The 12980-nt window shown below is 43.1% G+C and overlaps 2 protein-coding genes across 6 annotated transcripts in view; both read right to left on the bottom strand.

Moving 5' to 3' along the window:
* The window catches only part of LOC110538747 (rho GTPase-activating protein 33), a 37580-nt gene extending 36415 nt beyond the window's left edge, over window positions 1-1165 (bottom strand). For both annotated transcript variants that reach the window (XM_036943116.1, XM_036943107.1), the window contains exon 1: window positions 672-1165. Coding sequence is in view for 1 of the 2 variants with exons in the window: in XM_036943107.1 (XP_036799002.1) it covers window positions 672-677 (6 nt within the window). In the remaining variant the exon portion in view is untranslated. The remainder of the gene's footprint in view (window positions 1-671) is intronic.
* Window positions 1166-2029: 864 nt separating this feature from the next.
* Window positions 2030-11374, bottom strand: LOC110538727 (RNA-binding protein 42). 4 transcript variants are annotated; one of them, XM_021625689.2, is made up of 11 exons: window positions 11291-11374; window positions 10885-10945; window positions 10570-10705; window positions 10348-10417; window positions 6593-6664; window positions 6282-6454; window positions 4670-4846; window positions 4325-4471; window positions 4022-4139; window positions 3160-3354; window positions 2030-2746 (listed from the first exon to the last, which is right to left on the bottom strand). In XM_021625689.2, the coding sequence occupies exons 2-11, from the start codon at window positions 10938-10940 to the stop codon at window positions 2634-2636; spliced, it is 1257 nt and encodes a 418-aa protein (XP_021481364.2). In that variant the 5' UTR covers window positions 10941-10945; window positions 11291-11374; the 3' UTR covers window positions 2030-2633. The 4 variants fall into 4 exon arrangements, with proteins under 4 accessions (XP_021481364.2, XP_021481379.2, XP_036799056.1 ...); XM_021625704.2 differs by having other exon boundaries at window positions 11212-11343; XM_036943161.1 differs by having other exon boundaries at window positions 11199-11323.
* Window positions 11375-12980: the final 1606 nt, after the last annotated feature.

The raw sequence follows: 12980 nt of genomic DNA, 5'->3' as shown, positions 1-12980 counted from the left end.
TGGAAGCCGCGGTCGGAGTAGACAAAAGACGGTCAAGTCAGTTTTCAGAACTGTTTGAGCTGGCAAACAGTAACAAGGCAATCATAATAATATTAGCTAGCCTTGCTAGATTGTGTTAAACGGTGACACGTTGTAGACCGCACATAAATACTAATATTAAGCCAAGTGATGAATGCCCCGTAAAACCGAATCACCCTGCCTGGCTGACAGACAACACCGCCATTCATGCTTGCATTTCAAGGGAGGGGCGCGCGATGTGGCTAACTGGAGTTAGCTAGCACACTAGATGAAATAACGTAACTAGTTAGTTAGCTAAAATGAGCTAAAAAAAAAACGGAACAGCCACGTGGGATCTGGCTGAATAACATTAGCTATATGGTTTAGTTAGTTGATCAGATAAAGATAATAACCATGTCAAATGACTTGAGCGAAGCAGTGACAGGCCAGGGTTCAGCAGTGTCCCTGTAACTAATGGCAACAACGGACTGGACAGCATCTTCTGTTTCAGTTTGCCACACAGACTAGCCATATATGACAGACATGGTACGACAAACTAGCTAGCACATATTTTGTGGCCATACTATAAAAAATAAAAATAAAACGTTTTTTTTCAACTTGCCTCATGTCTACGGACACATATGCAGCCTGAAATTAAAAACAAAATGACTTACCACCATTCCGATATCCAGGTTCGGGGGAAAGGGTCGGAGGGTCTCCGTCTTCAAATTCCAATCTCACTGGTTTAAATTAATGTTTGATTGATGCATTCATTAAAGTGGCCCTCTTTTTCTTACATTGATACGTAACGTTAGCAAACTATGCCAACAGTTTACCTCACATTTAGAAAATGTCGAAGCATCATTCCTAGTTGATGTGAATCTAACACGAAAAAGGACCAAACCACTCGTCACTAGCCCTTCAAAGACAGGACTGGGAGGAGGCACGGGGACCACGAGGGGGTGGCGAAATCGAGTTATTTGCTTTGACAAAAACACTTATTTTCAGCGAGATCCTTATGAAAATGTAGACAAATGTCCTCATATTATCGACGACATAATTTGCTAGTTAGAAATCTGAAGATAATTTCTCGGTTCATGCAAAGTCGGCCTTTCTACATTGCCAGTATGCTGCATTCTTTGCCTCAATTCAGGCAATGATGGGACGTTTCAACACACGTGGTTGAAATGTGGATAAGCAATGTCTATCCGCCAATACCAAAAACTCAAAAAGGGATATGCGTATTTTATGGAAACGCAAAGATAGCGTGAAATGCTCTAGCTAACCGTAAATAAGATAACATTATTTTAACGACGCCAACAATGATACATCAACCATTTTTTTTTATATCTTCATTGATCAGCCAATAATACTCCTTTAGATTGAGGCGATAGGGCTCCCCTGCTTTGTGTGAATGCTGAGGTCCAGTTGATGCCCCGGGTCAGACAAAGCCGTAAGAAGCAGACTGGCGATCTATCCTTTTTATGCTTTCAAGTTACAACAAAATCAATTCAGCTAGCTCGCCGTCTTTTTCCTCGAATTATATTTAGATTGGTGAGACTTGATACAATAATTTATCATCCAATTACTTTCCTAGACAGACATCCTAATCTGCTTTAACACATTGCTATTTCCTAGAAATGGTGCACTGTGAGGGCAAAAGGTTTTAGTTCCACTATACTTTCCTAGTCTCAAATCAAATCCACAGTGTTATCCTATAGTCCCCCATTGAATAGCACACTTGAGAATGCCTTACCCTCTGGCTATGGTAACATTGAATACTCCAAATCGTAGTTGGCCATAATATTCAACATGAGTTATCTTAAAAGCTGACATTATCTTCTATTTTGTATACCATTACAATTTAAAGCAAGGTATGTATATTAAGGTTACCTTTCAATAGTCGGTTTATTAAATAATCAATAGATGATATTGGAGCCCCATCTTGTGACCAATTTCCAAACTATCCCACCTCACCAAATGCTATCATTGCCTGGGCTGGAGGAGACAGGAAAGGTGAGTGCCAGGCAAATATGTCAAGCCGGTTAAGACATTTGGTTTTATTTAAAAAAAACTTTGCATTATTTTCAAATCGCTGCTTTAAAATAATCCACTTTAATGTACAAATATTTAGTTTTTTTTTTTTTTTTTTTTTTTTTAAATCCCTGTGTGAATAACAGAGGCTCTCCGGAAATACATAATTGCCATTGGAAGTAGTTTCCACAATAGCATATACATAAACAAGATCACCAAACTCACATTTCAGACAAAAATCATGAGATGCATGGGAGCCATACCAATTAAGAAAATCTGAGTGATGTTGAATTTTTTTACAAACTAAAATGTAAAAAAAAAACAACAGAAACAGGAGATCAGTACATTCTACACTTCAGAAGGGCATGGTTCATGTCTAACCATTACAACCAGGACCATGTACAGTGTTTTGTAGCCTAGTTTAACCATGTTCCATGAGTAAAATGACATCCCTACTCTGTGGTAATGGAAAACATGTCAGATAGCTGGATGAGTGGCCTTCCAACTGGGCAATGGCAACAGTGTTCTGCCATCAGTGTGATTCTCACACACTCCCAGTCAAAAAACAACACTCGCACATACATACACAAGGGAAATACCATCTATCTCAGTCCCAGTTTCTTTTTCTCCTTCTGTTTCTTGCGTACAACTTCCATGTTCCTGTCCTTCCACATGCTCTTTCTCAGTTTGATGGGTCTGCTGCCGACATACTTCCCTGTGGACAAAAAAAGTCTACGATCAGTTGAGAATTGGACTGGCACCACCACACAGGTAGCTGTTAGGAAAGGAGAAGAGTAAGTCATTCCCCTCACAAACAATTGCTCACCGTTCATCTCTCTCATGGTGCGGATAGGGTCCTTGAAGCAGACAAAGCTGTAGCCCTTGGCCGTGCATTTGTCACCTTCATTAGCTTTCTAACTATGTTTTCTTGCCAATTATGCAGAAATTATGCAGAAAATCTTGTTATTGCATGAAAAAAGAAATGTCCATGTTCCCGCGAGATATTACTCACTACTACAGTTCCTCAGAATGAAAAGATCCAGATCAGGAGTTACTCCCCATTTTAAAATTACATATTGGGGTTGGATACAAAACTTTTTGGGCCATATTACACACACTATTGCTCACCGTTCATCTCCCTCATGGCTCGGACGTAGTCATTGGGGTCCTTGAAGCTGACAAAGCCGTAGCCCTTGGTCTTGCCTGTGCGTTTGTCCCGCACCACCTTGGCTTTCAGGTAGGAGGGGTAGCGGCTGAATGCCCTTGCCAGGATGTCGTCGTTCACCTCATTGCCAAGGTCTCCACAGAAGATTCTGAAATCATCTGGATGGAGGAGGGGAAGTTAGAAGATGAGGTGTGAGGCTGAGCAAAGAGGGAGGGACAAAAAGGGAATGGGACAGTGGCCTATTGTAGTGAAAACTATTCTCAATACAGGCAAGTAGGCAGCTGCTTTAAGCAACGCTAGAATTTGCTTGTAAAATCATTTAAAAAAATTCTACTTACTCTGTTAATTGTCCTTATGCAGGGGGAATAAAAATGTATTTTAAAAAAGTCCTGCACGTGTGCCATAACTAACAAAAAGAAAAATCAGGGCTTTTGACATGAGATAAGCAGAAGAACTGATCTCTCTCAGGAACTGCATGTCTACAACAGACCCACCTGAAATTCTGTTTAACTATGCGTTCCTTTTAGATGTTCCTCTGCTAACCTCATCAAAATAAGTCCCCCACAATATCGTGCTTTTTCTTTTTTGCATGTATAGCGCACGTGCAGGACTTTTATTTTGACATGAGGTAAGCTGAGGAAAGACCCACTTTTGGAAAGTCTAATTTATGTTCTATTAGATGTTTTTTCTCAATTTCCCCCCTGCATAAGGACCAACCCTATGGACAATTGGCAGAGTAAGTGGACATTTAATTTGATTGAACTTCTGGCATCCTGCGGGCTATATAATCGTGTCAGTGTAATCTGAAGTCATTAGCTAGTTTACCTGAGTCCCACTCCAGTAGACTCTGGTCCTCCCAGCTGGTGCCTGCGGCTGTACGGATACACTTCTTCGCCTTCTCTTGCTTACCCTTCTTCTTCTCCTCTGTTGTGCTATCCGCTGGCTGCAGAGAAACAAGATTCTAGAGTCAGACATATTTTCGAGATTGCTGCAATACTGATCCTTTGTAGGGTTTGGGTCAAGTCTATTTCAACCCACCAATTGAATTGTAGAAGCATTTTGAATGCAGAAAAGTTTAAACCCTTTAATTAGGGCCAGGGCTGATAAACAAGGCAGAGTGTTCTGTACCTCAGTGTGGATGGGCTCGGGCTCTGGCATGCTGGGTCCGATAACGTTGTCATCTGAGGCGGCTAGGCTGGCCTCCTTCTTAGCCTCCAGCAGTCCGGCGGCCATCACCGCTGCCTGCTGCTCTGCTACAGACGCTGCCAGCTCCTCCTGATGAAGTCAGAGGGAGAACCGAGAGAGGAAAAAAAACAAATCAGAGGTATGATGATAGATGAGATTCAGTGTGAATTTGCAACAAACAGGAGCAAACTTGGCAAGTATGTAGAATGCAAATTTGAAGTAGTCGCTGAACATTTTTTTTGAATGCAAAGGCAATGAAAACTAAAGAGTAGAAGTGAGTGTACTTACCATGCGAGCCTTTCTCTGGGCATGGATGTCTGGTATCTTGGGTCCGGAGGGAGCCGTGTAGACAGTGGGGGCTGCAGAGATGATCGAGGGGGTGAGCTTGGGAGGGGCCTGGGTCACAGACCTGGAGGGTGCAGACACCATGGAGTGTCCCATGGGTGTACCATGGGTCGATCCCACCTGTAGATGGTAAGATATGGTAAGAGCATATAGAGAAATGGAGATAATGACTCACAACAGAATAGGGCAAGATTAACCAAGCCTGTTCACATTCCTAATTGAAGACACAGTTAATGCCGAATTTCCTTAAAGGCCTTCCAACACTGTACGTCAGAATCAGTCTTTTACGATTATTACATGTCACAATGTGCGATCTTACCTAATTTAAATCTATCAACCTGGCCAGATTGTACGATTTGCTTCAGTACGGTCGACACATTCTGTGATTGGCTTGCGAGGCTACGTCAGCCGATGTATGCTACGTCAACTGCAGCGGTGCATCTGATTTCAGATGTCAAAAATGTCAGATGTAGCCTAAACAAGATTAGGGAAATTGTTCTTCTTGCAAAGCATTTAAATGTTTAAATCAAACTATTACAGGGACAGTGAAGCATGTTTTCTTATTTTGCTTCCATACTCCAAAAGTTTGGATTTTAAATTAAACAATGACTATGGAGGTTAAAGCGCAGACTGGCGGCAGCTTTAATTTGAGGGTATTGGGCGAAACATTTAGAAATTACACCACTTTTTGTACATAGTCCCCCCCATTTTAGGGGAGCAAAAGTATTGGGACATTCACTTGTGTATTAAAGTAGTAAAAAGATAAGTATTTGTTCCCATATTCATAGCACAAAATGACTACATCAAGCTTCTGGCTAAAATTTGTTGGATGCATTTGCTCTTTGTTTTGGTTGTTTCAGATTAGGTTGTGCCCAATAGAAATGAATGGTAAATACTGTATTGTGTGATTTTAGAGTCACGTTTATTATAAATAAGAATAGAACGTTTCTAAATACTTCTACATTAATGTGGATGCTACCATGATTACGAATCATCCTGAATGAATCGTAAATAATGAGTGAGAAAGTTAGACGCACAAATACCATACCTCCAAGACTAACCTCTTATCTTTACAATAACGGGAGGTTAGCATTTTATTTCTCACTTATCATTATTCACAATTCAGGATTATCTGTAATCACCACATTCATGGAAACTCACTGTATATTAATCTGACTATTCACAATAATCGTACTGTTGTGTGCATACTCAGTGCCGGCCGTTCCTATTGGTAAGTCACCGGGATCGGCTCGTGACACCAGCCACACTACACGATAAAGGCTCAACATTTCTGACACTGCCAGAACTTTGTCTGAGCCTACGACTGCATGTACTGGTACTCAAAATCAGCAGACCAAGACCATGTCACACTGAACGAGCCAAGAAAATCATTTATGACCTAAGAATTTCCAACAACGTAGAAATGTTGTCTGGGAGGGCCAAATCGTGGCATAAGATGGCTAAAATCGTAGAGTCTGCATGGGCCTTTAGGGAGACCATTGATATCAGTCGTCCAAGGAGCCTCGGGTAGAAAAAAGGCACTGTAGCAACTAACCGGAGGTCCTACTGAGCTCATATGCCCCATTGGGTCCATGGGATGCTGAGGATGCTGAGGGGGTCCTTGCATGGGGGGTGCCATCATCATGGGCGGGGGAGGAGGGGGGCGTGGCAGTGGGGGAGCCATCATACCCTGTGGAGGGGGACCACTCATCACAGGCATCCTCGGACCTGCTGACAGAGAGATTTCAAATTAGCCTCCCAACACATTGTTTTTCATTTGAAGACTGAATCGCTGTAGAGATTTGATGCTCCTTCTTTCATTTAGCTAGCACTGAGGTGAAGTCAGCAACAGTAGAGATAAATGACCTGGTCTCTGCAGGATGTGCGGCATAAACGCTGGTCTCATCATTGCCGGTGGTCTGACACCTGGGGTTATAGCTGAAGAGCAGAAGAAAAAAAAAAAGAACAGCATAAACTGAAGAGACCTGTAGACATGGTGTAAATGATGAACACTGTTTTTGAGTAAAATATGCATTTTAAGTATGCCATGTAATAATAAGTAGTCCTCTGTAGCTCAGTTGGTAGAGCATGGTGCTTGCAATGCCAGGATAGTGGGTTTGATTCCTGGGACCCCCCATCATAAAAAATGTATTTGTGCATGACTAAGTCGCTTTGGATAAACGCGTCTGCTAAATGGCATATACAGCGCATTTGGAAAGTATTCAGACCCCTTCACCTTTTCCACATTTTGTTACATTAGTCTTATTCTAAAATAGATTTGAAAAGAAATCCTCAATCTACACATAATACCCCATAATGACAAAGGTAAAAACAGGTTACATATGTTTTGCTGAAATATCACATTTACATATGTTTTTATTTATTTATTTTATATTTCACCTTTATTTAACCAGGTAGTCTAGTTGAGAACAAGTTCTCATTTACAACTGCGACCTTGGCCAGGATAAAGCAAAGCAGTGTGACACAGACAACACAGAGTTACACATGGAATAAACAAACAAGCCAATAACACAATAAACAAGTCAATGACACAGTAGAAAAAAAAGAGTCTATATACAGTGTGTGCAAAAGGCATGAGGAGGTAGGCAGTAAATAGGCCATAGGAGCAAATAGTTACAATTTAGCAGATTAACACTGGAGTGATAAATAAGCAGATGATGATGTGCAAGTAGAGATACTGGTGGGCAAAAGAGCAGAACATTAATTAAAAACAGTATGGAGATAAGGTAGGTAGATTGGGTGGGCTATTTACAGATGGACTATGTACAGCTGCAGCGGTCGGTTAGCTGCTCAGATAGCTGATGTTTAAAGTTGGTGAGGGAGATAAAAGTCCAACTTCAGTGATTTTTGCAATTCGTTCCAGTCACTGGCAGCAGAGAACTGGAAGGAAAGGAAGGATTTGATTTTGGATTGGAGATGTTTAATATGAGTCTGGAATGAGAGTTTACAGTCTAACCAGACACCTAGGTATTTTTAGTTGACCACATATTCTAGGTCGGAACCGTCCAGGGTGGTGATGCTAGTCTGGCAGCGGGTGAGGACAGCGAACGGTTGAAAAGCATGCATTTGGTTTTACTAGCGTTTAAGAGCAGTTGGAGGCACGGAAGGAGTGTTGTATGGCATTGAAGCTCATTTGGAGGTTAATTAGCACAGTGTCCAAGGAAGGGCCAGAAGTATACAGAATGGTGTCGTCTGCGTAGAGGTGGATCAGGGAATCGCCTGCAGCAAGAGCGACATCGTTGATATATACAGAGAAAAGAGTCGGCCCGAGAATTGAACCCTGTGGTACCCCCATAGAGACTGCCAGAGGTCTGGACAACATGCCCTCCGATTTGACACACTGAACGCTGTCTGCAAAGTAGTTGGTGAACCAGGCGAGGCATTCATTAGAAAAAAACAAGGCTATTGAGTCTGCCGATAAGAATACGGTGATTGACAAGAGTCGAAAGCCTTGGCCAGGTCGATGAAGACGGCTGCACAGTACTGTCTTTTATCGATGGCGGTTATGATATCTCAAGTACCTTGAGCGTGGCTGAGGTACACCCGTGACCGGCTCGGAAACCAGATTGCACAGCGGAGAATGTAAGGTGGGATTCGAAATGGTCAGTGATCTGTTTATTAACTTGGCTTTCGAAGATTTTATGTAGGCAGGGCAGGATGGATACAGGTCTGTAACAGTTTGGGTCTAGAGTGTCACCCCCTTTGAAGAGGGGGATGACCGCGGCAGCTTTCCAATCTTTGGGGATCTCCGACGATACTAAAGAGGTTGAACAGGCTGGTAATGGGGGTTGCAACAATGGTGGCGGATAGTTTTAGAAAGAGAGGGTCCAGATTGTCTAGCCCAGTTGATTTGTACGGGTCCAGGTTTTGCAGCTCTTTCAGAACATCTGCTATCTGGATTTGGGTAAAGGAGAAGCTGGGGCTGTTGGCCGAGGTTGGAGTAGCCAGGAGGAAGGCATGGCCAGCCGTTGAGAAATGCTTATTGAAATGTTCAATTATCATGGATTTATCGGTGGTGACTGTATTACCTAGCCTCAGTGCAGTGAGCAGCTGGGAGGAGGTGCTCTTGTTCTCCATGGACTTTACAGTGTCCCAAAAACTTTTGGAGTTAGAGCTACAGGATGCAAATGACTGCTTGATAAAGCTAGCCTTTGCTTTCCTGACTGACTGCGTGTATTGGTTCCTGACTTCCCTGAACAGTTGCATATCGCGGGGACTATTCGATGCTATTGCAGTCCGCCACAGGATGGTTTTGTGCTGGTCAAGGGCAGTGAAGTATTCAGACCATTTACTCAGTACTTTGTTGTAGTACCTTTGGCAGCGATTATAGCCTCAAGTCTTCTTGGGTATGACACTATAAGCCTGGCACACCTGTATTTGGGGAGTTTCTCTCATTTTTATCTGCAGATCCTCTCAAGCTCTGTCAGGTTGGATGGGGAGCATCGCTGCACAGCTATTTTCAGGTCTCTCCAGAGATGTTTGATCGGGTTCAAGTCCGGGCTCTGGCTGGGCCCCTCAAGGACATTGACACTTGTCCTGAAGCCACTCCTGCATTGTTTTGGCTGTGTGCTTAGGGTCGTTGTCCTGTTGGAAGGTGAACCTTCTCCCAAGTCTGAGGTCTTGAGCGCTCTGGAGCAGGTTTTCATCAAGGATCTCTACTTTGCTCCATTCATCTTTCCTCGATCCGGACTATATTCCAGGCCCTACTGCTGAAAAGCATCACAGCAAAATGCTGCCACCACTATGCTTCACCGTAGGGATGGTGCCAGGTTTCCTCCATACATGACACTTGGCATTCAGGCCAAAGAGTTCAATCTTGGTTTCATCAGATCCGAGAATCTTTTTTTCTTATGGTCTGAAAGTCCTTTAGGTGCCTTTTGGCAAACTCCAAGTGGGCGGATTGGGGAAGATTGGCTTCCATCTGGCCACTCTACTACAAAGGCCTGATTTGTGGAGTGTTGCAGAGATGGTTGTTATTCTGGAAGGTCCTCCCATCTACACAGAGGAACTCTGGAGCTCTGTCAGAGTGACCATCGGGTTCTTGGTCACCTCCCTGACTAAGGCCATTCTCCCCCGATTTAAGAATGATGGAGGCCACGGTGTTCTTGGGGCCCTTCAATGCTGCAGAGATTTTTTTGCACCTTTCCCCAGATCTGTGCCTCGACACAATCAAGTCTCGGAGCTCTACGTACAATTCCGTCAACCTCATGGCTTGTTTTTTTCTCTGACATGCACTGTCAACTGTGGGACCTTACATAGACAAGTGTGTACCTTTCCAAATCATGTCCAATCAATTGAATTTACCACAGGTGAACTCCAATCAAGTTGTAGAAACATCAAGGACGATCAATGGAAACAGAATGCACCTGAGCTCAATTTTGAGTCTCATAGCAAAGGGTTTAAATTCTTATGTATTTTTCTTACAAAACTTACAAAAACCTGATATTAATTTTGTTATTATCATGTATATTGATGAAGGGGGGAAAGTATTACATCTATTTTAGAATAAGGCTGTAGCAAAATGTGGAAAAATGGAAGGGGTCTGAATACATTCCAAATGCAAAGTATTATGTTAATAAACGTGAATCAAACCATGTCACCTGGGCCTACAAATGCAGGGGGTGGAGGTCCCACGAAAGTGGCAGCCCTTGCATCCAAAGTTTGCTGAACCTGAGAGAGAAAGGGGATTTGAAGGAGTTGGATGCATCCGGCTACCACCACATTCTGTTTGCTTTTAGCAGAAGATAGGTTTGAGTTCGTTCATTCTACTATTGATCTTTCCTATATAATGTTCAATCATTCTTCCTTCAAGAGCTCAGTACCTGTCGGTAGGTGTTGGTGCCGATGATGGGTCGGATCATAGGAACAGTCATAGGAACACCCATTGGGAGCAACTCCATCACTACAGGGTCTCCTGCAGTCATTGCCACTTGACCCCCCAGGACCTCCTGCTCAAACCTGGTTCAGAACCAACACAAGAGTTACCAACAGATGACGATTGTCGTGAGATATTGTTTGCCTGTCCTGATAGAGAAGTAAGACCATTTAGTAGGGGTTCTTTTGGCATAGTCACCACACACGGCATTGCAATATTATTGAAGGTAACCGAAGTGTCATGCCTCAACTCTTGTACTCACAGAGCCATTTCAGCCTCCATCTCCTTCAACCGCTCCTCTCCTGATTTCATCGCCATACTTACTGCAAAGACAAACGTTTTGTTGGTAGTCCATTCTTTGGTGGTAAACACATCTAGGTAGCTACTGAAAATGTGTACAGTTAACGTTTGGCTAACACCAAAGGCATTGATAGTTAGCTTGTTTACGTTATAGCTACTGTATTGGCTAGTAACTTTAACTGTTTGCTAACAGTTATCGCTAGTTGTCTGGCTAACGTTAACCAGGATGCCATCATTTTAAAAAAAACAGCAAGTTAGTACAGCACGTATACGTACAAAACGTTATTACCCTAAATCGTGACGTTCCAAAACTCTTTAATCTTAACTAGCTATTTAAATAAAGCATGAATTTTTGTATTTATCCGTCCCTACAAACCGAGGCCAACGTTGTCCAAAATGGCCAGTCGCATTATTATGACGTAGGAGTCGTGGTTTTGTTCCATCACGACTGTGTGGTTGGGTCCGTTCCAGGGGATCTGTTCTTCTTCTTCGCGTAGTTTTCCGACAGACAATACACTTTGTTGAATATTGTTGCCTTTCACAGTTCAGAAAGTGCAATGCACATTTGTTCACAAAAAAGGGAAATTGTACCACCAACTACCCCTATTTATAAACTGGGCGGTTCAAGCCCTGAATGCTGATTGGCTGACAGCCGTGGTATATCAGACCATATTCCACAGGTATGACAAAACATTTATTTTCACTGCTCCAGTTACGTTACTAAACAGTTTATAACAGCAATATCCTCAACACACCCCACTACCCCTTCCCACTACTTTGGCTCTCACAGATCCTACACCAGGCCGTTGGCCAGGGAGCCTGTGTCCCCTTCTCTCAAAACCCACTATAGTTCTTCTGCAGTAAAATATCTGACACCCAAAAACTTCTCTGCTGGTGTAGAGAACTGTTCAAATCACTCTGTACTGGCCTACTACTCACAGGGATCCTTTCCCTCACACTTTGTCCACCATCCTCTACTTTCTCACTGCCTCAGCATATGACGCTTTCTGCACTGCTCTCATCCTGGAAACTTCAAGCTGTCTCACTCGCACAGAACATTTCTGATTCCCAGCAACATGGCCACCCCCACAATTGAAACACTCCACTTTTCCCACCGAAAGAACACACTCCTTTGTACCATGTCCTCTTGCACACTTCTCACACCTCGGAATCTCCCTCCTACATACTCCTGCAACATGACCATAAACTTGGTACCTGAAACACTGTAGTGGATTCTGAATAAAAGCTCTCATGGGATAACTTATATACCCTTGCATGACTTTATCCAACAAACACTGCATCTAAACTCAGAAGGACAGAGAGGGTGTCCTCAGTCTAGGGGCATGCATCACAGACATCGGGGATCCTCAACATAATTCGATCCACCTCAACACTACCCCAGTTATCAAGCCTTTCAGCAGCATTTTGTTCCTAAGAGCAAAGCAGGACACAGTTCTCATTCCGAGTTGCAAAACGCGCAGCGCCCTCTCCCCCTGGGCAGCAGACACACATAAAAATCTACATAAGTCCACTTCTGAATATTTTCACTTCTTCACCCAGCAAACTAATCAGTCAAAAGGCATAGATCCACTTTCTAAATGAATCATACTCCCACTGGGCCAGAGTAATCTTAGGCATTTTCCTGATCATTGGGGTGAGGCTCAAAAGCCTTCACCTAAGTGTTCAGGTTCTTCCTCTTCACTTCTGTCAGGTTCAATTTCAAGTTCACTATCTGTCGACTGCTCAAGGTTTCAGGAGTGTAACGTAATTATCTCTCCTGTACTTGAGTCAAAGGAGAAAGTACTCGACTTGTATTTAGCAAATGTCGTCTTGGGTTTGAACCTCGCCCCCTTCTTTCCGCCTCACGTCATTTAGCTCTTTTTTCTGCCTCGCGTCATCTCGCCATCCTCCATCTTGCCGCAAGTCCACTAGCTAGCTTGCTCCAACTCCACCTCAAGCTGTCCACATCTAGGCAAAACTTTTTCCAGGTGGTCTGATAATCACACAGAAAGCGGTCAAGTTCAAGATGTATTGATATCCACATGGCAATCAATGCAA

This window comes from Oncorhynchus mykiss, chromosome 2 (genome assembly GCF_013265735.2).
Source record: "Oncorhynchus mykiss isolate Arlee chromosome 2, USDA_OmykA_1.1, whole genome shotgun sequence".
Classification (NCBI taxonomy): domain Eukaryota; kingdom Metazoa; phylum Chordata; class Actinopteri; order Salmoniformes; family Salmonidae; genus Oncorhynchus; species Oncorhynchus mykiss.
This window is presented reverse-complemented; position numbering and strand designations above follow the sequence as displayed.